Source organism: Pseudocercospora fijiensis (assembly GCF_000340215.1).
Source record: "Pseudocercospora fijiensis CIRAD86 unplaced genomic scaffold MYCFIscaffold_1, whole genome shotgun sequence".
Lineage (NCBI taxonomy): Eukaryota > Fungi > Ascomycota > Dothideomycetes > Mycosphaerellales > Mycosphaerellaceae > Pseudocercospora > Pseudocercospora fijiensis.
The window spans coordinates 10,127,308-10,153,872 of NW_006921532.1; the positions used below are offsets into that span (position 1 = coordinate 10,127,308).

At 47.1% G+C, this 26,565-nt stretch overlaps 7 protein-coding genes across 7 annotated transcripts; 4 read left to right on the forward strand and 3 right to left on the reverse strand.

Annotated features, from left to right (window-relative positions):
* Positions 1–2,827: 2,827 nt before the first annotated feature.
* MYCFIDRAFT_170848 (uncharacterized protein) lies at positions 2,828–3,445 on the reverse strand (the record flags this gene model as incomplete). The annotated part of the gene is made up of 8 exons (XM_007923845.1): positions 2,828–2,979; positions 3,001–3,034; positions 3,070–3,085; positions 3,119–3,153; positions 3,195–3,306; positions 3,337–3,360; positions 3,389–3,394; positions 3,435–3,445. 8 exons carry the CDS (start codon positions 3,443–3,445, stop codon positions 2,828–2,830), a joined length of 390 nt encoding a protein of 129 aa, XP_007922036.1.
* Positions 3,446–3,539: 94 nt separating this feature from the next.
* Positions 3,540–5,072, forward strand: MYCFIDRAFT_26282 (uncharacterized protein; the record flags this gene model as incomplete). Its single annotated transcript, XM_007921554.1, has 2 exons — positions 3,540–4,864; positions 4,925–5,072. The coding sequence occupies 2 exons, from the start codon at positions 3,540–3,542 to the stop codon at positions 5,070–5,072; spliced, it is 1,473 nt and encodes a 490-aa protein (XP_007919745.1).
* A 10,333-nt stretch (positions 5,073–15,405) lies between these two features.
* MYCFIDRAFT_170850 (uncharacterized protein) lies at positions 15,406–15,612 on the forward strand (the record flags this gene model as incomplete). Its single annotated transcript, XM_007923846.1, has 2 exons — positions 15,406–15,468; positions 15,496–15,612. 2 exons carry the CDS (start codon positions 15,406–15,408, stop codon positions 15,610–15,612), a joined length of 180 nt encoding a protein of 59 aa, XP_007922037.1.
* A 122-nt stretch (positions 15,613–15,734) lies between these two features.
* MYCFIDRAFT_26179 (uncharacterized protein) lies at positions 15,735–19,310 on the reverse strand (the record flags this gene model as incomplete). The annotated part of the gene is made up of 2 exons (XM_007921546.1): positions 15,735–16,176; positions 16,213–19,310. The coding sequence occupies 2 exons, from the start codon at positions 19,308–19,310 to the stop codon at positions 15,735–15,737; spliced, it is 3,540 nt and encodes a 1,179-aa protein (XP_007919737.1).
* A 592-nt stretch (positions 19,311–19,902) lies between these two features.
* On the forward strand, positions 19,903–21,415 carry MYCFIDRAFT_193316 (uncharacterized protein; the record flags this gene model as incomplete). The annotated part of the gene is made up of 2 exons (XM_007923847.1): positions 19,903–19,954; positions 20,019–21,415. The coding sequence occupies 2 exons, from the start codon at positions 19,903–19,905 to the stop codon at positions 21,413–21,415; spliced, it is 1,449 nt and encodes a 482-aa protein (XP_007922038.1).
* A 320-nt stretch (positions 21,416–21,735) lies between these two features.
* On the reverse strand, positions 21,736–22,929 carry MYCFIDRAFT_27203 (uncharacterized protein; the record flags this gene model as incomplete). Its single annotated transcript, XM_007921609.1, has 1 exon — positions 21,736–22,929. One exon carries the CDS (start codon positions 22,927–22,929, stop codon positions 21,736–21,738), a length of 1,194 nt encoding a protein of 397 aa, XP_007919800.1.
* Positions 22,930–23,386: 457 nt separating this feature from the next.
* On the forward strand, positions 23,387–25,532 carry MYCFIDRAFT_213645 (uncharacterized protein). Its single transcript, XM_007923848.1, has one exon. The coding sequence runs from the start codon at positions 23,401–23,403 to the stop codon at positions 25,432–25,434; it is 2,034 nt and encodes a 677-aa protein (XP_007922039.1). The 5' UTR covers positions 23,387–23,400; the 3' UTR covers positions 25,435–25,532.
* The last annotated feature ends 1,033 nt before the right edge of the window (positions 25,533–26,565 follow it).

Sequence of the window (26,565 nt, forward strand, 5' to 3'; positions counted from 1 at the left end):
TATTCTTACTACTAGCAATAGCGCTATTATAACGGCTAGATTTCTTCGGAGGCTCGTAGAAGTAGCGCTTGCTTTATACGGACTCGTAGCGGCGGCGAGGAGGTACTAAATAAGGCTAGATTATAGTATATATAGTATCTTTATTAAGCAGCGCTTCGTCTTATTATAGCTAGTCTAACCGAGTATTAGGTTCTTACGCGAATAGGCTATTTAGTCGTCGCTTCGACTTAACGGTCTATACCGTAATATCGTCTTCGTAGTCGTAAGTGCGAGTCGGTAGTAATAACGTGCTTATTAGTAACTAAGTGTAAGTAATATTGCCGCTCTTAGTAGTATTAGTATACCGCCTATAGAAGTAGATAACGTTAGCGTACGGATCGCTAGTCTTCTTTAATATAAGGTTGTTATCGGTAGCGAGAAGTCGTAGGTTAAAGACTCGTCGTAGCGGCTTATCGATAGACTAGAGCTTAACGTCTATCTACTTAGTCTTACTATTATTATTAAATACTACTCGGAAGGCTTTACTATACTTAAGTCGATAGGTGCGTGCTTTGTTACAAGCATTCTCTACCTCCTAGAGCATCTTCCGGCGGTCGTTATTAGCTAGGTCCTTATCCTATTAAGTAAGTTACGAGCGCAATTTATCGGCCTCGATAGTACCTGCTCTTATAAGCCGATTAGGCTGCTCCTTCTGTCGCTTCTTTGCGCGTTTAACGATGCTTATAGACTAATATTTACGCTTATATTCTTCGCCCTTATAAATAGCCGTATTAACTAACAACTCGTATGCCCTCTCTATATCCTTTATAGGTAAAGAGGAAAATAGGTTAAATATATAGTCGATACCGAGTAGAGTTAGCTTTAGATGCGAGCGTCGAAAGTCCTTACGAGCTTGTATAGTACTACGAGACGCCTTAATCGTACGAGGGCTAGTCGTAGTATTTAGAAGCTATTATAGCAATTCGGGGGTAGGGGTCCGGATTCGCTAAGGAGGTAACGACGGCATACCTTAAGCAATTATGTTCTCGAGATCCTCTAGGTAGTAACGATTATTAGCGCGAAATAGGCTATCTAGATCGATAATAGTAGGCTCGGCGGAATAGCCTTACTCGACCGAGGCGATATGTTCCTACTAAGTAATCTCCGCTATTACTAGCGATTCTATATACTAGGTTTCCTCCTATACTAATTCGCCCTTAATTACTTGCTAGTTCTAATTCTAGTCTATAGCACTATACTAATCTCGAATGTACTTATAAGGCACCTCCCTATTCGTTAGAAATATACCTGTCTTACGGAATGCCGACTATACGTTATAGTTAGTAAATGTCTTCGCCCGAATAGATGCTAGCGCCTCTATAAACTTAGGTATACTAAACTCGCTAACGCTACGGTATATAGCTTCTAAAACCGCCTATCTATACCTTAACTTATATACTTAGAATAATATAACGTCTAGAGGCTATATAAAGTGCGAAGTGTATAGTTATAGGCCCTATAATTGAATCCTATATCGCTTCGCAAAGGCTGCGAATTCCTTAAAGCAGTAAGAGCCGTAATTGTCGTATAGAAGCATCCTCTATTCGTTTAGATCCTTAGGCCTTATCTTGCGCTTAAACTAGCGGATATAATATATAGCAGTATTATCTGTTATGTAGCTAGACTCGTTAATAGTAATTAAGAAGTTGTCTTTGCCTATTATTGTTAGTAGGTAACGTTGCTAGTAGTAACGTTGTTCTTGCCTAAGGCAATCTACGAGACTAACCTTACGAAGGAATCTACCTCTCTTAAACTATTACCGCCTTAATAATTAACTAATAGTCTATTACTACACTATAGGCATTAATAGTCTCGACGACGGTTATATACGTCCGGTTGCTATTATACTCGGTCTAGGCGCGGCGCTTAGTATCTATTATAATAATATACTCGTTACTACTAATTCTAACTCGGAAACTAGTCTTATCGAAGTTCTATAGGTTCTGCGGCTTTACCTTTAGTCGTAACAATATCGCCTTAAACCGATTAAACTAGCCTCTTATTATAGAAGGGTCGTAAGCCTCCTTACGCTAAACCTTAATCGGTTTAGACTTAACTTTGCTAAGTCTATAGCGCTTAAGAAACCTATCCGCCTAGTCTACTCTAAACGGCGCGATTATATCTCTTAATATATAATCTAGTAGTAGACTCGCTAGTATATCTATCGCTACTATAACGATTAGCGCTACTAGTAAGAATATGCCTATTACGTCTCTTTCTCGACAATAATCCGCTAGCGCTAGCTCCTACGACTAGTCTAGTTTAGTATTAGTTGCCGGTCGATCTAGTAGTAATCTACGACCCCTAATCCGCTAGTATATATATAAATATAGGTTAGTTGCCTTCTTACTCTTACAAAGCGCTCGAAGGCTAATTTTAACTAATAAGATAGCCTCTAACTCGCGGTATTTCGTAATAACGCGGTCTACTACCCTCTCCGCCCTCTCCGTCTTAGTTAACCGCTCGGCGCGTACCCTTCTTTTTACATTTCCGACCTTCTTACGCCTTATATCGAATTTTCTATATAATACGTATAGTAGAATAGAAGGAATAAGAGAAATAGGGGGAGCACGAGGAATACGCGTTTTAGAATAAGGTAGACGCGCTTACTAAGCGATTATATAAAGAAATAGCAGTAGCGAGGTCTATAACTACTACCTACTCGGACACGGTTATATATATAATATTTAGACTCGCGGTTTTATACTGTATATAACTAGACATCCGAATAGGACCGGAAACTACCATTTATCGAGTTTTACGTGTGGCCTACTAATAAAGTGCGATTTTACGTATAGCTGGAAACCCCGCGATCAGCGGGCGTGAAGTGTGTGACGGAACCCTGGATAGCTGAGGGGAAGTTTGCGAAGTATGCTAAGGAGGAGAAGGAGATGTTGCTGGATCTTATGATCGAACACGGAGGTAGGAGCGATGTTGTAGCTCAGATTTCCTATTGTGCACTCGATAATGTCAGTCGCTCCGTGCGAAATCCACTCTCATTTCGCGCCTCAATTGCGAGCTACGCTACACAAACAGCAGCGTCTTGCTGAGGTTCAATTTTGACACTTATCTATCGTACGGCTTCGCATCGTTCCAGCCGTCGAGACATTCGCGCTGTCAAGCAACTACGTGCTGCATATACGCTGTGGCTGTACGCCATGTGCCGTGATGGATCTCTCGTCGTCGCCGTTCTCATGCCCATGTTCGGATTGTGGAGGAGAAGGAGTCGCGGGAGGCGTAAAATGGTTCGAGAATTGCGGCCCTGCCCTGCCCTGCCCTGCCCCCATTGAATTGAACCTGCCTCCCTCATTCCCACTCCCACTCACACTGCAGAGTCCTCACGACTCACGCACGACTCGTCCAATGAATTGCTAGCGAACGATCCGCCGCTTCACCCTGGGCGCATGTCGCAGTAAATTCGATTGCATTTTCTCCTGGAGCGTGTCAAGCCTGCGCTGTGCTGGCCGCCAACCAAAACCTTCTTCTTTTCCTCCGCCAAAATGCCGTCTGTCAGCAGCGTCGCATACTACCTCTTCCACCCGTCCGAACTACGCGCCATCATCCAGTGGAAGACATGGCACAATCCCGTTCACGAACGCGACGAGAGCAAGGAATCGGCAGAACTGAAAGAATGCTTCCGCCAACTCAACCTGACCTCGCGGTCCTTTGCTTCCGTCATCCAGGAACTCCATCCTGAGCTCCTGGTCCCTGTTGCGCTCTTCTACCTCATTCTGCGAGCGCTCGACACCATCGAGGATGACATGACCATCGACATTGGCGAGAAAGAGCCTCTCCTGCGCGAGTTCGACCATTACATCGATGATGAGAGCTGGACGTACAATGGCAACGGTCCAGATGAGAAGGATAGGGAGTTGCTCGTCAAATTCAACTGCGTGAGCAGGGAGTTCAACAAGATCAAGGAGGAGTACAAGGTCATCATTCGGGACATCACAAAGCGTATGGGCAATGGCATGGCCGACTACGCCAAAAATGCCAACCACAACGCGAATGGCGTCAAGACGATCAAGGACTACGAGCTGTACTGCCATTACGTTGCCGGCCTTGTTGGCGAGGGTCTTACGCGACTCTTCGTGGAAGCCAAGCTCGCCAATCCCGCTTTGCTTCAAAGACCAGAGCTGATGGAGAGCATGGGCCAGTTCCTGCAACAAACAAACATCATTCGAGACATTCGCGAAGATCATGAGGACAAGCGGTACTTCTGGCCCAAGGAAGTCTGGTCGAAGTACGTCGACACATTCAGCGATCTATTCTTGCCCGAAAACAAGGAGAAAGCGCTTCAATGCAGCAGCGAGATGGTGCTCATCGCGCTGAATAGAGCGGACGAGTGCTTGTTTTACATGGCGGGTGTCAAGGAGCAGTCGGTGTTCAACTTCGTGGCCATCCCACAGACCATGGCTATTGCAACGCTCGAGCTTTGTTTCCAGAACTACGACATGTTCAACCGTAACATTAAAATCACAAAGGGCCAAGCGTGTGATCTCATGATGAAGTCCACGCAGAACCTGCAGCTCGTATGCGACGTCTTCAGGACGTATGCGAGGAAGATCCATAGGAAGAACAAGCCTAGCGATCCTCACTTCCTCGACATCAGTGTCGCGTGCGGCAAAATTGAACGGTTCATTGAGACCATTTTCCCAAGCCAAACACCGAGGACGCTGCCGCCTGGCGCGACACCTGGCGAGGCACGGCCAGTGCCAGTCGACTCGGCAGAGGAGGCTAGACGGAAGCAGGAGGAGGCCGAAGCAAAGAAAGATGTGATGTATCTTGTCCTTGCCATTGTGGCCACTCTGGGGTTCATTTCATTGTGCATGGTGAGTCTTTCACGGGATGTCACGTCCATGGGCTTTTGATGTGCTGACAGGAGCTTTCAGATTGGAGCGGCTTGGTTTTTCGGCGCGCGATTCGATCTGGCGTTCAAGTCGCTCAAAGAGGGCAACGTGTTGCCGCCCAAGAACCAGGGCGATGTGCAGAGTGTGCTTTCGAAATTCGAGGGCCGTCGCGACGAGCTGTGAGGCAGACGCAGCCTTGTGCAGACTAATAATAAATGTAACAACAGCAAGGACGCCAGCAAGCGCGTGCGCGTGCGACAGTAGCGTGCATCTCATGTCGATGGGACTGCAAGGAGGCACGACGACCTTCTCACCTTCAGTTCTCCGTTCTCTGTCCCATTCAACGTTCCAACACACAAGCACGGATGTCAAATTGCAATGTAGCCGACCTCCATGGCTGATCGTTGTGCCGCGTTTCAAGAAGTGCGAGAAAAACTAAGACTTCCTTACTCTGACAGCCGTTGGAGGCCGCTCAAAGCCCCCGTCGCACTGCTTTCATGGCGTGGCGTGCGGCTCGTGTGCAGCGGTAGTGCAGACAATTAGCTATATATTAGCAACTGCAGGGGTGGCACGGGGCAGCCGGAGTTGCTAGCAACGCCAGCCCTACTAAGCCCCGCTAAACCTTATACAGATCGTGATTATAGCAAACCTACATCCTCTGCTTAGCCTAAATTTTCTATATAATCTCTTCTAATAACCTCTATATTATATAATAGACCTATCTACGCCTAACGACGTCGCTACCCTTTAGCGGCTTCGATAACGAGTATTTAAACTTATAGAAGATATTAAAATAGATACTAATAAGTAGAATTTAATCTAGAAACTATATAGTAATTAATATATCCGGAATTCTACTAAGAAGTTATCTATAATAATACCCTATATAGAGATAGGGGCTAATAGTAGTTTAATAGACGTAATACGCTAGGTCCTTTGCTAATAGCGCCTTCTATATATACCTACTATACCGAGCGGTCTTCGTTACTCTATAGTAGCCGCTAATATATCGATACTATAGCTATTAAACCTATTAAAATATATATAGTAATATACTATAATAATAGTCGCTAATAGATATATTATAACTTAGTAGTTAGTAGGTAGGGGTGTTTATTAACGACTAGCGATACTTACTAGAAGAATAGCGGCGGCTATTTAATAGTAGGACCTTTAGTAGTAATCTATACTATAGTAGTAGTAGTAGTAGTAGCGATAATAGTTAAGGTAGTTATAGCTAATAAGGTAAGAGTAAGTAGATATACCTCGAATTTAGCGTAACGGCTATACTATACGTTAACTATAGCTTTATTAAGTTATCGCTAGCGACCTTAGTAGAAATTACTATATTCCTAAAAACCTTTTAAATTTAAAGTATATTTTAACTAAATTTATTAGAGGAGTTACTAGTAACTCGAGGTAAGGGGTAAGACTAGGGTAAAAGTAAGTCGAGCTAATTAGCGCGAGTTGCTAATATATAGGCTACTATATAAACAGACGAATTTCACTTTCTAAGGCTAAATAACAATAATATGCTAATTATTATACTATTATCTAGGGTTTCGTTAGTTATACTTTACCCTACGGTCGCGGGGATTTTAACTATATATAAAATCGCACTTTCTTAGTAGGCTATACGTAAATCTCGATATAATCGTATATTCTAGTCCTATTCGGATGTCTAAGTAGGTATAGTAAGGAACTGCGAGTCTAAATATTATATATATAGCCTTATCTAAGTATATAGTAGCTATAGACCTTACTACCGCCGTTTTCTTATATAATCCTTAGTAAGCGCGTCTACCTTATTCTAAGGCGCGTATTCCTCGTGTTCTTTCTTTCTAGTATACGAAGAGTATAGAAAACTCGGTATAGGGCGTAAAAAGGGCGAAAATATAAAGAGAGTACGCACTAAGTAGTTAACTAAGGTAGAGAGAGTAGATAGAGTAGTAGATTGTATGTTAGGGCTAAAGAGGCTACACGTAATTGGCATGTAACTAGGCCGAGTAAAGCTAGGGTCTCGATGCCTTAGGTAGGGCTTAGCGCTTAGCGTTAGGCTAACTCTCCTGCCTTCCTCCCTCTCCTCCTAGATCCTTATCGAATACTAAACGGATTTACTATTACCCTATCTACCTGCTAATATAACCCTTCTTATATAGTATTCGATCTACCCTTTAAGGGCAGTAGCTAGATAGTCCTTATTTTAAGCTTTTAGCGGTATAGCTACGAATAAGACTAATCTAACTATATTACGCCCGAAGAACGGGACCTATACGTACTATTCTATCGAAACAACCGTACTAATTATTAAGCAAGGCCTTCTATACGGCCTATTATACTAAGTCAATCGTACTAGACTAATATCTACTAATTCCGCTATATCCGCATCTTAGGGGCTAATAATACATTATTAGTGTTACCCCCTATTATAATAGCCGGCTTATTACGAAACAACAACCGTGCCGCCGCTAGCAGCGCTAGCAATAACAACGCTAGTAGCACGGTTCCCGCTAAAGTGCCTACTAAGGTGCCTCCTACTAAAGAGCCTACCGGAGAGCCTACCGAAGAAGAACCTGCAATTCTAGGTAATAATCTAGAATTGCCTGTTAACGATATTCTTAACAACATTATCAATCGACGATATAGCTAGCTAGCCTTTAGCCCTCAACTAGTAGCGAGACTTTAAGAAGCTACTTAGAACAGGCTTACTGCCCTACGTTAAGAATAATAGCTAAAGGATAATCTCCTCGAGATTCGCCGCCTATAGGAAGCCCTAACAACTACTACTAGACTAGAACTAGTAGCAGTACCTTCTATTTAAAAGAAGGATGCTAAGCTTAAAGACTGTACCGTATTTGATGGCTCTAGCCGCAAGCAGTATAATGATTATATACGTAATTGTGAATTGAACTAGCGGAATGCACTAAGGGCCCTGCTAGACGACTATTCGCTAGTCGTCTATGCTATGCAATACATTAATAGAGACCTAAAACGTACCTAGGATAACTATTTCGACTCCCTTACTAATCAGACCGCTATTTAGTAGCAAGACTATAAGACTATTATACTAGACACCCTTAGAAACCCTATACTAAGGCAACAACACGCTTAGGACTAATACCTTCGAGCTAAACAAAAGACTAATCAATCGGCTCGCTTATTTAAGGCCTATTTAAAGACCCTTAAGGACGATTTGCTAGCTAAGACCGACTCTATCTAGATTTCCGAAATACGCCCTAAATTGCGATAGGAATTAGTCCTTGAATTAGACCGCCGTCGTGTATTCGAACAGGCTAACCTAACACGCATTCAATTTATAGTCGAAGTAGAAATAGCCAAACGGGCTGTTTAGCTCTAATAACGACTAGAATCGAGGATCCGACTAGCTAGTACTAACCGCGGCAATCGTAGTAGCCGCGGAGGAAACTAAGGTTCCTACTATAATAACAATGCTAACAATAGGAATAGTAATAATAACCGTAGAAGAGGCCGTAGCCGCCGGCTATATAGAGGAGGCCGCGATAGGGGCCGTAGAAGGGGCTCGTATCCTTATAACGCTAACCGCTTAACTAATAACAACAGCTACGGTAGTCTACTAACTAGATTGAAGTGCTTTAATTGCGACAGTACTAGCTATCTGCTAGGCTAATACGACAAACCTAGGGATTAGGCCCGAGTCGACCGTACTACCGCTAAGCACCGAAAGCATCTCTTAGTAGCTAACGCTACCCCTATAGGCCAACCTTCTAACTAGTCGAAAAAAGAGTAAGCGCCGCACTAACTGTTAGCCTCGTACGGCGTAAGACTATCGACATTATGCTAGCTATTATACGTACCTGTCTCGTATCGGATACGCATAGGACTAACTATAAGACTAAGGTTATACTAGATCTAGGAAATTCAGTTAGTGCCCTTATTAGCTATCGCCTAGCTAAGCAATTAGACCTTCGACAACTGCCTAGGACTAACCTGCCAACCCTTGCTTAGTTTAATAACGCTCGGCACTTAACCTACGGAGCCTACTATATCTATATAGCCCTAAGAGACGACCTCGGCAATAAGCGCCTACTAAACTTCACTGCCTACGCGGTAGATATAGACAGCCTCCTATCTAAGATTGTTATTAGCAACCCTGTTCTCAAGTACTATGCTATAGTTATAGACTTAGGCAGTTAACAGTAGCGATTTAGAATCGCTAGAAAAGAGGATATTAAACACATCGATGTTAGCGAGTGCCCTAACGATATTAGGGTCCTATTTATCGGCAACCTAATACCTGCCGTAGCTAACCTAATAGTCGACCTATTAGGCGATAACGATAAGCCTATGCCCCCTAATAGCATAGACCCTAATTAGCTTGCTCGCATACCGGAGCCTATTCGAGAAACCTATATTAATGTGTTTGAACACCACTTAGCATCGACATTGCCTATATTTAAAGAGACAGATTATAAGATTAATATTATAGAGGGTAAGGAGGTCCCTTTTAGCCCCCTCTACAACCTTAGTAAACGAGAGCTTGCTATATTGCGTAAGTACCTAAAGGAAAACCTAGCTAATAGTCGCATTCGGTATAGTAATAGCCCTACTAGCGCCCCTATCCTATTCGTACTAAAGAAGGATAGTGGCCTACGCCTATATATTAATTATCGTAGGCTTAACGCTATTACTATTAAAGACCGCTATCTACTTCCTCTTATTAATAAGACCCTCGATCGCCTTTCTAGTGCTTACTACTATACTATATTAGACATTAAGGATGCATATTATCGCATCCGCATCTGTAAGGGTAATAAATAGAAAACAGCCTTCCGTACCCGCTATAGCTATTTCGAGTATCTAGTTATGCTATTTAGGCTAGCAAACGCCCCTATAACATTCTAGTCCTATATTAATCGGGCCCTTTCGGGCCTATTAGACTATCTCTATATGGTTTACCTAGATAACATCCTAGTTTATATACATTCACCCGATATTGTAGAATACTAGGCCGTAGTACGCAAGGTCCTCGACCGCCTACGAGCCTATAGACTATATTGCAAACCTTCCAAATGCACCTTTACTGCTAAAGAGGTGTTATTCCTTAGCTTCCTTATTTTAACCGAGGGTGTTAAGGCTAATCCTAATCGGATTAAGACTATTACTAAATAGCTAACCCCTACTAGTATTAAGGAGCTTCAATTATTCCTCGGCTTCGCTAATTTCTATCGTCGCTTTATTAAGGGCTATTTACGGTATATAATGCCCCTAACTAAGCTTACTAAAACCAAGGCTAACCTAACTAGAGAGTTTAAATAGACTAATAGAGTACAAGCCGCTTTTAACGGTTTAAAGAAGCGATTTACTAAAGTCCCTTTATTGTACTATTTCGTACTAAGCAAGTAGATCCGAATTGAGACTAACGCTTTATAGTTTGCTATATTAGCTATTATGTTATAATAGGCTAATAACAATTACTAGCACCCGATTGCCTTCTTCTCGAGGAAGATAATTAACGCTAAGCGTCGCTACGAGACCTACGAGTAAGAGCTCCTAGCTATTATCGAGGCCTTCAAGTACTAGAGACACTATCTCGATAGTGCCTAGCATACCATTTAGGTCTATACGGACTATAACAACCTCCGTAGAATTACGAAGGTTACTAGGGTTATAGGTCGATAGGCTAGATAGGCCGTCTACCTCGCTAGGTTCGATTTTAATGTATTATACCGGCTAGGCGTAAGTAACCCTGCCGATAGCCTATCGAGGCGACCTAATTACGATAGCGAAACCTAATATATTAATTCTTTGTTTCCAACCCTATAGTACAAGATCGCTATAGCCCGTATTATTAATAAGCAAGCGTAGGATAAGCGGCTTACCGGACTCCGCGACGGCTTGAAGCACATTAATGCTCTTGCTATATTAACAGTGCGTATTAAGGCAAGGGCTAAGGATATAGATAGGAGAAGTTATAATAACTCCCTAGTCGATATCGCAATATATAGTAACAGCGATAGTACTAATACAGTTAATCCGGCTACTAGTGCTATTAGATATATATAATACGTACCTCGTTTAATAGCGAGGGTGCTATTAAATAACCTTGCAAATAGGGATAGTTAATCGTTTATAGATAAGCTATTACGGGCTTAGCAGAGGGACGCCTTTGCTACTAAACGTATCGACAAGCTTATAAGTAGGCGAAAGACTCGACCTAGTAAGAGTAACAATTAGTCGATCGATAACAAAGGTCATTTAAAGTTTAAGGGCAGATACTATGTCCCCGCTAAATATTCGATCCGATAAGAGCTTCTTAAGCGACACTATAATAGTAAGCTTACCGGTTACTATAGTATAGAGAGGTCGCACGAGCTACTATCGCGTATATACTACTAGCTAAATAGTAAGCGGGATATAAAGGAATACGTTAACACGTATGCCGTATATTAACGTATTAAGGCACTAAAACATTAGCCTTTTAGCGAGTTGTCCTTATTACCAATCCCTTACAAGCTATTTATAGAGCTTATAATAGACTTTATTACAGGCCTTCTACCTACTAAACGCAGGGGCAGTAAGGACATCTTCGATGCCATCCTTATTATAGTAGATCGGTTTACTAAAGGCGCTCGATATATCCCGGTACGGAAGGATTGGACTGCTATTAATATAGCAGAGGCTCTATAGAGCAACATCTTCTATACCTATTAGGGAACCCCTAAGGGGATAGTCTCTAACCGGGGCACGACATTCATATCCTATTATTAGAGCGAGATATGCCTATAGCTAAGACTAAAGCATCGGCTATTAATAGCCTTCTATCTATAGACTAACGGTCAAACAGAGAGGCAGAATGCTACCCTATAGCAGTACCTGCGTAGTTACATTAACGAGAACCCTAACGACTAGGTCAACCTCCTATAGCCTACAGAATTCGTATATAACAATAGTGTACACTTATCTACTAAGGTTTCGCTATATATAGCTATAATAGGTTAGAACGCTGCTATACTATAAGACCCCCTATCGCTCGAGGCCGAGCGTAAGGAAAGGGAAGCGCGTTAAGTACCCGAAACACTAGCGGCTATTAAGAGGGTTTAAAAGATGCGAGAGATTTACGCTAAGTTAGCTAATAAACTAGCAAAGGCCTAGGTATATTAGAAGGCCTACTATAATAAACACTATACGCTAATAACTTTCAAGCAAGGCGATATAGTTATGCTAAGCACTAAGAACCTCCGTATCCGTAAACACCTATTACCTAACGGCAAAACAAGGCCTAAGCTCGTACTAAGATACATTAGTCTATTCCGTATTCGAGAAGTTAAGGGCTCCTCCGTATAGGCCTACTAGTTGTGGCTTCCTCCTTATTACACTATCTATAATACCTTCTATGTATCCCTCCTTAAGCTATATTACCTACGCGAGGGGGATAAAGCCCCTACTAAACACGAAGACATACTAGCGGATAGTAAAGAGCTGTAGTCTATAGAACGTATCCTAAAGCACCGGACTAGGCAAGGCAAGAAGGAGTACCTACTAAGATAGCAAGGCTATTTACTAGAATAGGACTTATAGGAAGCCGAAGACTCCTTTAAGGACATAACCGAGTTATTAGATAAGTATTAGACTAGCGTAAAGAACAAGAAGAAGGCTAAAAGCTTATAATGTTACTACTAAGGCCTAGGATTAATGCTATTCCCGGGGTGCTATTAGCTAACCAATTAGAAGCAAGCAATTGTTAGTAATAAAGGATAATAAGACTATACTACTATAGTAAACGCGCACCGAGTGTTAATAAGCGCGCTACGACGCGTTAACTAATTGCCTACTCTTTTAAGGATTCTACCTCTTTACTAACGCGCCCTATAGGTCCCCCTCTTGTTCCCTTATTCCGTCGAGGCCTCGAGGCCTAGGCAATCGGCGTAGCCGGCGCGGCTATATTAGTAACAGTATTACGGGGTATATTGCTATTTAAGAAAGGAAGGACACCGCTATGTTAGTAACGGTGTTGCCGAGTTGTTATTAGTTAAAGAAGGTAAAGTTAGCGCTAAGACGACTAGCGCTACTATTGTTAATATTACTTGCTATTGTCGCTACGCCTATAGATACAACCTTACCTACACTACGAGCCTAAGGCACCTTTAATTAAAACTTTGATCAAAGCTTTAAGCCTATTAAAGGTTTAATCAAAACTTTAAGGCTAAGTTAAAACTTTAACTAAGTTAAAAGATTAAGCGACTAATAGACTAACTAAGGGCAAAACTATAGAGCTAAGCTAGCCGGGGTCGATCTTGCGGACAATAGGTTACTCCTCGATCTTTCCGACCCTTTAAGCGAAGCGAACCTCTACTACTGCACTTATAATAGCCTTTATCTATAGAAACTAGAAGAACTGAGTTTTTTGAAAAGATATAATTAGTTAATACTTAAAGGCTGCTAAACCTAACTAATTTAGGCTAGTGAAACTACGATAGTAAATAATAGCCCTCGTAATAACAAGAACAACCCTCGGAAGCGGACAAACCCTCGGAGCGGACATTTCTAGGTCTATTAGAGTAGACGCAAAGAACTCGTACGACATTACTTAGAACGGAGGTAGTGCTACAATACCTCGTATATCTACCTATTATAGTAGGGAAGACGCGCTTGTATTATAATTCGTCGAGGGTCCTTAATTCTTGTAGCTTTATATCCCTTTACTTTATTGTATATAAGGATAGCGCAGTTAGAGTTACACATTATATTGTTTAGAGGTAAGGTTTAATATAGTTATATAATTAGGTAGTTAAGTGTTTAATTTAGCGCGGCTAAGCAGCTTATTAGACTTGCTAAGTTAGCGGTAATAGAGGTCGGGATTGGAATATAGGTAGGCTACGAGGGCGCGGCCTTTAGAAGAGAAGCGTATATTAGGGCTAAAGAGGCTATATGTAATTAGTATGTAACTAGGCCGAGTGAAGCTAGGGTCTCAATGCCTTAGGTAGGGCTTGGCGCTTAGCGTTAGGCCAACTCTCCTACCTTCCTCCCTCTCCTCCTAGATCCTTATCGAATACTAAATAGATTTACTACTACCCTATCTATCTACTAATATAACCCTTCTTATATTGTATCGTTTCGAGGTACCGCGTAATAGAGGCTAAATCGGCTAAGAAGGTTAGTATTCGCGCACTCTATAAGGCCGAGAAGAGAGGTCCTACGGTCGCAATTTAGTTACTAATATACCGGAAATCTACTATTTCTTATCTCTTATTCTACTTATATTTAGTTTCCTATTATATATGCTCTATAACATTGCTATCGTCGAAATTCACGTGTAGCCTACTAAGAAAGTGCGATTTTACGTATAGTTTAAATCCCCGAGCGCGGGCGAGGGGTGAAGTGGGCTGACGCAACCCCGGATACATCTTTCGCCCCGCTGCAGCTTAGCCGCCGTGCACCTGCAGCCTTGCGAACCGCACCGCACTAGCGCAAGCCACAGCGCATACGCATAGCAAGCCATGTCCCATTGGTATTGGTAGCCTTCCCATTGCCTATGGCGGAAGAGCTTAGAACAGCTCCGCCCTTCAGCCTTTCTGCCGTCGCTACCACGCATCTCTGCCTGCTTGTTGCCCTCGCGCCGGCCATGCGCTGCCTTCACAAGCTTGACTCTTCCGGTCTTGATAAGCAAGACTCGAACAACATCTTTCTGATGCTGCCCTTGACCACCCCCATCTCCTGCATCCAAGCACATTCTTCCAAAATCGCCATGCTCGAATCACTCTCCTACTCCGTGTCTGGCGCCATGCCTGACCGCTCTCGCTACAGCGTGAGCTACTCAGCTTCGAAATGGCGTCCGGACGCTCAAGACTTGCGAATAGACGATGCGATTGCATCCTTCGCCAAACTGGGCTTCGTACAGCCCAGTACTTCCTTCGTCGATGCTATCAGCCATCCTCTCATCTCGGAGCCCCGAATACACGCATACCCAGGCGCTGATTCGGGAGATTTTCAGACATCGCAACAGCCAAGCTATACTGATAGCTATGTCGAACCACAACATGACTACGAATCAGTTGCCTCTTCACGAGGAACAGCACACAGACCCACGCCTAGAGCCATCAAGTACCACTATCCGTCAGCGCGCAAACGTGAATCCGTAGTCAACGTTGGCAGAGCGTCTCACCATACAGTCCATCATGGAGGACCGAGCCCATACATTTCAAGGCACAGCTCCTCCTCCCATTCTTCTCGTCAGCGAGCGCTCGTCCCATACGACCCATACTATGCCATTACAGAAGAGGACGACGATCTTGCTCCTTCAGATTCGATTTCTCAGATTTCGACTTCAAGACGCCACTATCATTCCGTTCCCAGGGAGGAGAGGAGAGGCAGGTCAAGCAGGAGGCAGAATCGGTGTGGATATGAGGCTTCTAGTGCGGTCTCTGGAACGACGATGAGACATGGGGACCATGGAGGAGTGTCGGGAATAGGGTACCAAACACGCATCCTGACCCCGTTCGATTGATTCGGACGGCTTCTAGAATGCGCCGACGCGATGACGGACGAGATGACATCTGCTCAATATAGACGGCTCTCAGAGAAGCATGCCATATGTGAGGTGATCCGGTGTGCAATAGTCTCCTAGGGTGTCCATCAACAATGCTGTGCATACAAATTTGGCGGGACCATGTTATCATGCTACACTTGCCATGAGCAACACCGATCTCTTGTCTTGGGCGAGAACTCAAGCGAGGGCGGCTAAGAACGTCTCATAATCGAAAATTGAGAATAGAAGCTATGTGCCATGAATCCGACACGAGTCTGCCATACATACATCAATGCCTCTTGAGGGGTCTACTATACAGCCCTGATAGCACATCTCAATCAATCACTTCCTCGACTCCTCAACCTCCTACCGATCCCATGTCCTACACTCGCACTCAAATTGATGTTCTCCTTTCCGCCACTGTCCCGTTCAGCCGCAGCGAGATTGCCAGCGACTGTCATCCTCGTACTACGCTTCGTTGGCAGTTTGCTCTCGACCTGCGATTGGGGAAGCGGATTAGTCTTCTGTCTCAAGAGAGGTGGAATGGGCACCTTGCATCCCGCTTCAGAACTCTCATCGCCAGCGGCGAGATTTGAATGGAGTCCTGAGGCTGCTCCGACATTAACGTCAAGTTCGCGCAGGCTGCTGTTCTGGCTACTTGCCGTTTGGGGTCGGGATACTGGAGCTGAATTGGCAGCAGCCGCTGTGAATACCAGTGCGGGCGGGGTGTCGGCGAACACATTGGTCTTGGTCGGGCTAGACGATGCTTTGACCGGACTGCTGCGAGTCTTGGTGGGGGATCGCTTGCCCGGAGACTTGGTAGGTGATGATTTGGAAGGAGATCTTGGCCCGCTTTTCCCAGGGCTTTCAGGAATACCACGCATTCGATTGAGGAACTTTTCATGGTTCTCGGTTCGCGGCAACATTTTCGGGTACGAGTATTGCACGCGAGCGGGTGTCTCACCCGTGATTGCATATTCGACCATCTGCGAAGCGCCAGTATCATCTCGGAGACTTCGAAGAGCGCCACGGACCTCTCCATCTTCAGACAAAGCCAGCAATGTCTGTGTCAAAGTGCTCGCGCGGTCTTGCATGTCGATGTCTAGAGCCTGAGTGCGGCTGTAGGACGTCTCGAAGTGGTCGCCAATGTTTCGATAGCTGTCCTGGACGTTGCTAACCAGTTGCGCCAGACTGTTTGTGTGAGCATCGTGATGCTCCTGGTTCTGTGTACGCACTCTTGACACGATCTCATCCAGTGCGACAAGCTGATTGTCCATCTGCGCCATCTGCCCACCAACGATTCGTACTGTCTCACCGTGAACTGCCTTTGTAGTCTCGGTGATTTTGATCGTTTGATCGTTGGCACTGTTCCAGTCCGCCTTGAGCTTAGACTTGATCGCCTCCCGTGCCTTCACTGAGGAGTCAATAAGAGCTTGTCCGTTGGTCGACCATGAGTCCATTCCATCTCCGTAGGTTTGTTGGGAAATCCGGTATGTGTCTGCAGACGTCTTGACACGTTTGTTAGCTGTCTCGAGATAACCAGACATCCGAGTCTCCTGCGCTGCTGCAGAGTTGTTGATGAGGTTCGTGATTTGAGCCATCAGCGCCACTCTCTCACTCGAGGCGATCTCCCTCTCTTTTTCGACGGCTTCCTTCAAGTGGTCATGCGTCGACTGGGTTGCTTCGACAAATAAAGAGTTGGCTTCAATGATTTCCTGTCGCAGCCTTTGCGCTTCTGCCTGTTGCTCGTTCATGCGTCTTATCAAATCTTCGAAAAGGGTCCTGAACTCTCGGCCAAGGGATACGAAGGAGCCTTGAAGCTGTCCGTGGAAAGCGTCCAGCTCCGACGCGATGCCCGCACTTATGCGTTGCGCGGCAGTCGAAAGGTCACTCAGGCCGGCGCCGACTTTCTGTTTGACATCTTCCCTCAAAGTACCAATCTCTTGCAAGACATCATTCATGTCATCATTGGCTTTCTTGTTCTGGGCATTGACTTCAGATTGAGACGTCTCAAACGCGCCCGCTCTCTGCTTGAGAAAATCTTGAGAAGTCTTAAGCTCTCTCAGCTCGTCTGCCACAAAAGACTGCATACGGTCGGAAAGAGAGGCAATCAGTCCTTCTTGTTGTTGGCGCAGGCTTTCCACCTTGCCCTCAATGCTCGCAGTCGCATCCGCTACATGAGCTTGAGAGTCTGTCCATCGCATGCGGTTCACATGCTGCAGATCGGATCTTCTTCGAAGTTTGGAATGCAATTTGTCGACATGACTTGTGGTGATCTCCAGTGTGCCCAATAGATCGCCGCCAACCTCAGCAAGCTTCTCTTCCGTGTCTTCGTGGGCTTTTCGCAAAGCAGTCTCTTCCGCAAGCGTGGTCTTCGTGTGCTCCAGGACAAGCTCAGTCTTTTCCAGTACATTCTTCGTGCTCTCGAGAATGACTCTTGTAGTCTCGTTGTCCTTTTTGAGGCTTTGGAAGTTACTTGTGAGTACAAACAGCTCCTGCACCTTGTTGCGCAAATTCGTCTCCATCGTCTCGATCTTGTCGCGCTGCTCGTTGCTCAATATCCTCCGCGACTCCGACTCGGTGGTGATCTCTTCATAAGCCTCAGCCGTAAGATACACGCCATTGCGTTGACGTGTCGCGATCAGCTCCGACTTGAGCTTCTCGATCTCGGCTGTAAACTCCCTCAGCAGGGTCTTCTTCGATACCATCTGATTGATCTGAGGCTTGTTGCGGATATTCTTCGCGCGGAAAGCATAGTCCAAAGTACTAATGGTCTCCTCCAGATTGCTTTTCGCAGGAGATAAGGTGGCGATGATGCAAGTCTTGGTCCGACCTCCTAGGGAGTCCTGTAAGAGCCGCGTCAATTTTGATTCTCGATATGGAATATGACTGCCACGGTCGACAAGAGCATTAATGACACGTCCCAGGGTGAGCAGGGACTTGTTGATTAGGCCGGCCTCGGTAGCGCGCTTGTTCTCCGCGCCTGAACGCTGAATGTTTTCCGAGCCCGCAAGATCAACCAGGTTCAGTTTTCCGGACGAAACGTAGTCTTCGCCGGTGTCTGTGGTCCGCTTTTGGTAGACAGTAATGGTGAATACGGTATGTGACCGTGATGATAGATCATTGCACTTGGTCGCAGCCACCTGGCGCTTGTGACTGCCGTTTCGAAGGAGCTGAATGCCTGTGTTCGCTGTTTTGATGTGGCTTTCCTCCATGCCTTGCACCAGAGTCGTCGTGCGGCCATTCTTGTTCGCGTCATCAAAGATCTTCAATTTGGTGCTGTCATCGACAGCCAGAAGGTCGCGCAGCTCTTCATTGTACAATTCGATGAAAGAACACTTTACACTATGCTCGCTCTTCTCGGCCTCGTCATCGTTGAGCTTCGCAAAAAGAGTATGCAGCACACGTGGAATGATGCCGGCCGCTTCTGGAATAGGAAGTGTGTCGCTGATGTCGCCGGACATGGTATACGTCTTGCCGGTTCCTGTTTGGCCATAGGCAAAAATGGTGCAATTGAAGCCATTCAAGACTTCGTCGAGGATGGGCGCGACTACCTCATCGAAGACCATGCCCTGGTCGGCAGCAGGTGAGAAGACCTTGTCGAATTGGTAGGTCTTGTTACTGAGCGCGCTGGGTCCCATGGACAGCTCAACCTTCTTGCCTTTGATGCCATCGGTGGACACCACGACTCCGCTGTTCTCCTTGACTTCCCTTTCGTTCCTGCCGCGACACCGCACCACCACGTTAATATTGGTCTCTTCGCCCGCATTCTCGTCGACGCTCGATACCGCTTTCCGCTTCGGAGTCCTATTCCTCGAGGACGCGACGCTGTCAGCTGGCGATGTTCGTCCTGTTAATGTCGGGGTGGCCGTTGCTGCTCTATTTGGGCCGGGTCGCCCGATGTTCGGTCGCATTGTGGGCACTTTTCGCGTCTGACTGGAGCCTCTCGAGGGCCCGGTTCCTGTCATTGCGCCGGCAGAGAGGTGTGTCGGGGCAGACGAGGCACAAATAGCAATAGCAGTGGCAGTGGCAACAGCGACAGGGAAGCGTCGCTGGGCGCTGAGCGCGAAGTGCGGCAAGTGTAAACAAATCAACAAAACGCCTGCGCCGCGCTGCAGTCCAAGCTCCTGCCTGCCCTGGCCTGTCCTGCAAGTTGGAAGAAGGAACCTTGGAGACGCTGCGTCACACCTGCTCCAACTCTACACAGTCTCTGGTCTGGGCATGCCGTACCTTAGGTGATATCTGCAAGCGAGGATCCCATAGTGGCAGTTTATGCCTGGCGTGGAAGTCGCTTTCTGCTTCCAACACCACACAAAGACAAACTCCTTCCGCGGCAGATCCGTCATGGCTTCAACCACATGACCCCAGCGCGAGCTCAGGCATAGGCATACGGCATGCGCGCCAGCAGAAACAGGCTGAGTCTCATGCGCTCAAAGTAGTTGTCGTTCTCACATTCCACACATCCCTCACTGCCCATCTCCTCCTCCTTCTCTGCGCCGATGCACAATGCCAGCAGAGCCCATTTCCGTAGTGCCCGGCCACTCCGTAGGCTCCATGAGTAGGACTCCCAACCACCCGCCCGCACACGCGACAAATAGCACGAGGCAGCTGACTCCATATAGGCCTCGGAGCATCTCTGCATAGCATTCTCACCGCTGTCAAAGAAGACAAGACGCGCTACCCGAAGATCGACCTTTCCATCTCACAATCGAGCCCGCTCAAGACGCCCATCGTGCTGAGCTTACCGGAGAATGGTCTGCGCTTGCGCTTTGATGGAAGTGATCAGCGACTGCGCTTGATCGAGGTCTTGGACTTTCAAAGAGCTGGCCTAGTGTATAAGGGTAGTGACTTGACTAAAGATGGCTTGGCCACCTTCAAACGCATCTATCAGCTGTTTGGCGCATCATATCCCGGCGAGTACATGCCGCCGAGCACTGGCAAGGCGGGAATATATACTCTCTCCTGGCCGGGCATAGCTTTCAATTTTCCTCTGCAGCACTCTGCGTATGCGCCGGAAAAAGACCATGTGTCGCTGCTCGGCTCTCACGCTGCATCGCCCGCGACCAACATGGCCTTGTTTGAGGGCAACACCTGGCCGGACGCACGCCTGACACTTTTCACCAAAGCGCCTACTGCTTTTCGAACATCGGCAATCACCTCGCAGCCGCGTGACAACCTACCGCCCGAGATAGACCATGTGAGCATACATGATGCTGGAAAAGTTCTTCTCGTGCGCACGCCTCCAGCGCCGCCCGTGCATATCGTCCTTGGGCAGACCACTCCACAAGACCTCCTCACGGAGCTAGGTCCACCAGATACAACTCACAAGCGGGAAATTCAGAATGCCATGGACCAGCCTACGCATCCACGACCGAGAAGTACTTCAAGGTCAATATCGAACGGAAGACATCACCCAACACCGCCGTCTAGTTACTCATCAACAGGCACAGATACCTTTGACACAGATTTCGATTCTGGAGACGCCGAAGATGATGCTGCTGAGCGAATGAGTCGAGAAGTATTCTGGTGCTATTTCACTCACGGCATGGACATTCTCTTGGGCCCACAAAGCGAGCCCACCTCCTTTGCGAAGGAGAGTCTACCCGTCACTCCGCTATCTGGCAGTCAACACTTGGTCGTTCTGAAGGTCATAATTCATGGCAATGTCCCTGGGAGCTACGCATTCAATCGGCATCGCCGCTTACGCTGGCAGCTCCATCTCAGCAACACCACCGCCAGCCCCAGCTCCGAGCACAATTTTGATGAAATCAAGCCTGACCTCATACAAGCTTTCCAAGTTATTTGGCCTGGATCAGAAATGGGGCGTGGTAAAGTCATCAACCGTACCTGGGGCGCCAATCCCAGTGACAGTAGCTTCTTTTTACCGGATGCGGAGCAGGACCTCGTGGAAGGAGGCGGTAGTGAGCAATGGCTTGGTAATACCAAGCTTTATCAGTTTCCGGGACTCACTTTTGAGGTTTTGGGTAACGGTGCTATAAGTGCCCTCACAGTGTCGTGACTGGATACAGCCGAATCAAGACTGAGGTAGAAGACTAGACCCGTCGTTGTGGAAACACGTCAGTCACCAGAACATGATCGCGTCGCTCTGATATATGAAAGTGCCACTCTCATGAGCGTGCTTGCAATGTCAAATCAACCCAGTGTATGAAGATGACACAGGTTCTTAGCGGCTGAACCCGAGCTGATATATCATACCTTACGCCCAACTGAATTGTCTAATTCGCAGCCTCGTCGCGTGGACTGTGTGCACACAGTGACATTGGAATTGTGGAATGGGTGATTTTGCTCCGCAGTGCCGTCGCTTGGACCAGCGTCCGACTACTCTTTCGCCAACGGAATACCGTCAAACTCCTTCCTCATATACTTCCTCAACTCCTCCAGCCCTTCTTTGAGCACCTCCGTGCCACCAGCAAAGCCGAACCTCACATATCCCTCGAATTCATCTTGTCCGAAACACGTGCCAGGCAAAACCATCACTCCAGTCTTGACTTGCACGTCTTTACAAAACGCCTCCGCATCAATCTTCTTGCCGTCCCGTTCAAATTTGATAAAAGCCGTCGTGCCCGCGACAGGTTTCGTCCAAGAACAGAAGTCATCGTGCTTGATTACCCAGCGTTCCAAAATCTCAATGTTCGTCCTCGCGAGCGCGATATTCCTCCCCAAAAGAGCATGAATGGTATCCGGTCCTAATGCAAAGTTCGCTACACTCTGATCCATCTTCGATACGGAGATGGTGGTGTAGTCCCTCGTCTTGGCCATTTCACTTACTAAATTTGGGTTTCTTGATGCGACCCATCCGGTTCGGATGCCGGCTAGAGAGTAGGCTTTTGACAGTGAGCCTGTAACGATCGTGTTGCGGTAGCCCATTGAAAGGATTGAGGGAGGAAACTCCAGGTCCATCGGACCGATGCCATGGAATAAAGGGCGGTAGACTTCGTCGGACATGACGGCTATGTTTTTGGACTCAGCAAAGTCGATGAGGTTTTGAAGGAGGGATTTGGGTAGGATTTGGCCAGTGGGATTCTGTGGATTGTTGATGATGATCAGTTTTGTGTTGTCTTTGACAAGGGTTCTGAGGTTTTCGAAGTCGGGCAGCCATTTGTTCGAAGGGTCTGATTTCCACAAGGAAACAGATGCGCCCAGGGTTTCAGGGATGGTGTAGAGCTGCTGGTATGTTGGGTAGTGGCAGATGACATGGTCACCAGCTGCGACCAGAGAGTACAGTGCGAGATGATTTGCGGAGATAGCTCCAGGAGTTATGAGGACATTGTCGGCTGGCAGAGGTGTGCCGGTTTTGGTTGAGTAGAGACGACTTAAATTGGAGCGAAGTTCTGTGGTGCCGCGGATTTCACCATAAGTCTGCGGCGCTTCAAGGTCGATGAGGTCTTCTGCTTTGGTGCGCTTGTCTTCGCACAGGTCGACAAGATGTTTGATTGAGATACTGGCACAGCAGGTTTCGGCGATGTTGTACTTGCATGTTGTTTCGTACTCGTCCATCCACTGCAGAAACATTAGATAGGCATTGCAGGAGACTGTGGCTCACTCGCCTGCTCTACAGCAAAGGGAGGTATGGGGGCCATGCTGCCGTCTGTTATATTTGATTTATTATGTAGAGAGTGTGCAGTCTGGGCCGGATATACTTCTTCCTCCACATCTCCGCATCTCCGCATCTCCCATTGGGAATCTGGGATGGGATGTAGGCGACAGGGATCAGGCGAGTGACGGCAGGGCAGCATTGATGTCGCGCTCTCTGCCCGCTTCTTCAAGCCACACTCAAGTCTATCAAGTCTAACTTATCATCCGCGTGTACGTGCTCCTGTGCAGAATCACATGTCCAGTCTTATTGTTAGACGTCAGCCGACCTTCCAGCGTCAGTGTCAGGAGACTCGTGGCGGATGTTCGAGTCGTGAATCGCGAACCGAAGTCCGGGCTGTATGGGACGCCAACGCCAACGCCAACGCCAGTACCGCTGTACCTTGAACGATGGAGAGCATGGAGGATTTGGAGGACGATGCGGCTGTCACGCGTGCACCAGAACAGACACCCGTCTCAGCAGTCTCGACGAGCAAATCTCGATCCTTCTCAGATCCGCCTCTGAATAGCAGCGGCAGCAACGTCGCCCACGCTCTGGCGCCTTCTCCAGAGTTCAAAGAACGCAGTCGAGGAAGTCGGGACGACCATGCCATACCCACTACGCCGACGGCGAGACGACCGGACATTCTCTCGAGAGGCCTGACACTGCAGCTCCCACCGCCCCGAGTTCAAACGACAGAAGCACCAGCCTTTGTGACACCGCTATCGCTATCGCCCAAGCTCGATGCCCACAACATCTACATGCAACCCTCTGGTCCCAATCACTCGCCTGCGACCAGTCTGCCGCGACATTCACGGGGTCTCGACTTCTCACGTGCTTGCACCACTCTTCATCACTCCACTCTCGCCGACCAGAGCAGCCCGGACTCATCGCCCGTCATAGCTCAGAAGCCAATGGCCATTCCAGGTCGGAGGCTCTCCGTAAGTAGCATGGTCTTGGATTCGCCGAACTTGATGGGGCCGAGTAGCGTTCCATGGAACACGCTGGGGCAGGAGAAGAGCACCGTGAGCAGTTCGGTGGGCAGCGCCAACATGATACTGTCGGAAAGTGAAAGCACGGACAGCGACGATGATGCCAGCATGGGAGGCGAAGACGATGTCATGTTCACCACACCACACGTCAGAAAGCTCCATAATCCCGCTGCACCGACCCCCTTCACTGGTCCTGCCACTCCCGGTCAGCAGACTTGGGGCAGTGGTGCTCACTTCTCGCCTGCGCAAGCATCTTTGATGAAAACGATCAGACGGACCCGCCTGCACAAGAACGGCAAGAGAAGTCGTAAGAGCTCCAGTAGTGCAAGTGGTAGCGGCTATAGCTCAGTGGCTTCCCCTCGCGCGACATCACCGCCCCCGTTGCGAAGCATCGAGACTGCTGCTGGAAATGGTGGATATTTTGCTTCTGTACACGCCGCACGCAGCAGGCGAGAGAGTTTGGCAATGGGCACTGATGGACTTCACCTGTCGAGCGGGAACGATAGTGGCGATGAAGCACAACTGACAGCGCCCTCCACGCCTGGTGTCGTGCGAAGAGCTGTCACGCGTCGCGGCAATCTTTTGCCAAAGACAAAAGGCTTCGCACGTATCAGAGCAGCACTGGCGGAAGAAGGCGCACCCGTCGACAGCGAGACACGTAGAGAGGCTGAGACCATGCGACAGGTCCGAGAGCGAGATAACAGTGTCGGAGATCTGGATCTGTCTAATGATCGTCCATCAACTTCGACGGCAGCCTCGTCACCAAATCTGTTGCCAGCAGTGCCGGAGTCGGCACAAGAAGATTTTGGTCGTGATCTCGACGCTGATCGTGGCTTTAGTCTGGGGACCAACTTTGCACAACACGCAAGTCGTAACAGCGGCGGTCTCGACTACTGGAACCAATTCGACACCTCAATGCGCACTCCTCCGCCGCCTGCCTTCGCCCGTCAGGGTAGTAGTGCAATGTCAGATGTCAACATGGACTCGCCTATGGGTGACTTCAGCATATGGAGAAGACCTCGAGCACGGTCGTCAGCGTCCGATGCCTCTGAAGCCTTCCAACCAAACAGCAGCAGTGGTGCAATGGCGGCGGGCGTGAACGATGATATGCATCTGAAAAAGTTCAAACGACGACGTGAGGACGACTTCGATATTGCGACGATCAAAAGGCGAGCGGTATCACCAGGTATGAGTGCTCAGAACAGTCCAGTACTGACGCAATCACCCTCTGCTCGGGACAGCAATGGCGGGTGGGGACAACCTCCAGAGCGCAAGGAAGGCAGAGATACACCATCCACAAGTGGCGAGACTGGTGGTCAAAGCCATCGCTCTGGAAGCAATGGCAGTACTGCGGGCACCATTGGAACAGGACATCTAGTGAATCACGGAAAGAAGCTGGGATTGCAGCCAATGGCCGATACCAATGACGGCTTGATGAAGATGCATCTATGAGATTTGTATGCGTAGTCTAGCGATGGCGTCTGGAGTGAATGGACACGCCTCGAAGCAGAGCGTGGTACTTTGAATGATCACACGACTGCATTACGAAGAGCTCCTGGCCTCCGTCGCCCACTTTCTCTCCCTCCCACACTTATATACAAACACACACATATTCCCTTAATGCCCATCTGCGACAGTCTCAGCCTGACTTTCTGAAACGGCGGCTCGGCCCACCTGCCTTTAGGGAGGCCCATACATGCCAGATTGTCAATGGAGGTTCTCACCGCCTCCTCTACTAGCCCACCTCTACGACCAACTTTCTATGTTTGCCTTCGCACTATACTCGCTATTGACTCGTAAAATGCCTCTACGTATCGATCTCTCGCTATAGAGGGCTTAGATAACCTTACAAGTTAATAGCGGCACTATATAAGGCGAAATCCTATAGTACCTTATATAAGAGACTAGTTACTAGATAGCTCTTTCTACGCTTTATCGGAGGCTTAAGGAATAGGGGGTTAATTATAGCTATTACGCTTACTATAACCGAGTTAATAATGTCGAGGCACTAAAGATCTAAGTCGTATATACCTTCTCCGCTTTACGCTTAACTAATAAAGAAGCGGTTAAAATACTAAAGATAGATAGATTTAATATTAGCTAGCGGAGATATTAACGGATACGTTAAGAGCTTAGATTAAAGAAGGCATTATCGCGAGATAGATAGATAGAAGCGGAAGAGGAGATAGTAGAGGTCTTATAGGAAGAGCTCGAGAAGTCTACGGTAGAGTCCTTCGGCCGATAGCACCTATATACCTATATTAGGTCTAAATACAATATTATTAGCAGAGATCGGCTATATCGTATAGCTTCCTTACTAAATCCTAAAGGGTTGCGAGTCCGCCGCGAGCGGGCGCGAGAGCACTATAGAGCGATTATTATACCCGGCCCTAGTTACGCAATATTAATAGATGCTTACTATAAATTCGAGCATTAGGGGATATAGATCTACGTAGCGATTAATATTTACTCGCGTTATATTATCTAGATCTATATAGGCATTACTAGCCGGACAGTTATATCTGTACTCGCTTAATATATTGCAACGATTAAGAATAGTAGTATAATGCTATAGATTATCCG

Excerpts from the sequence above, each read along its gene's own strand:
- MYCFIDRAFT_213645 (XM_007923848.1), top strand. The coding sequence starts at position 23,401 with ATGGAGAGCATGGAGGATTTGGAGGACGATGCGGCTGTCACGCGTGCA.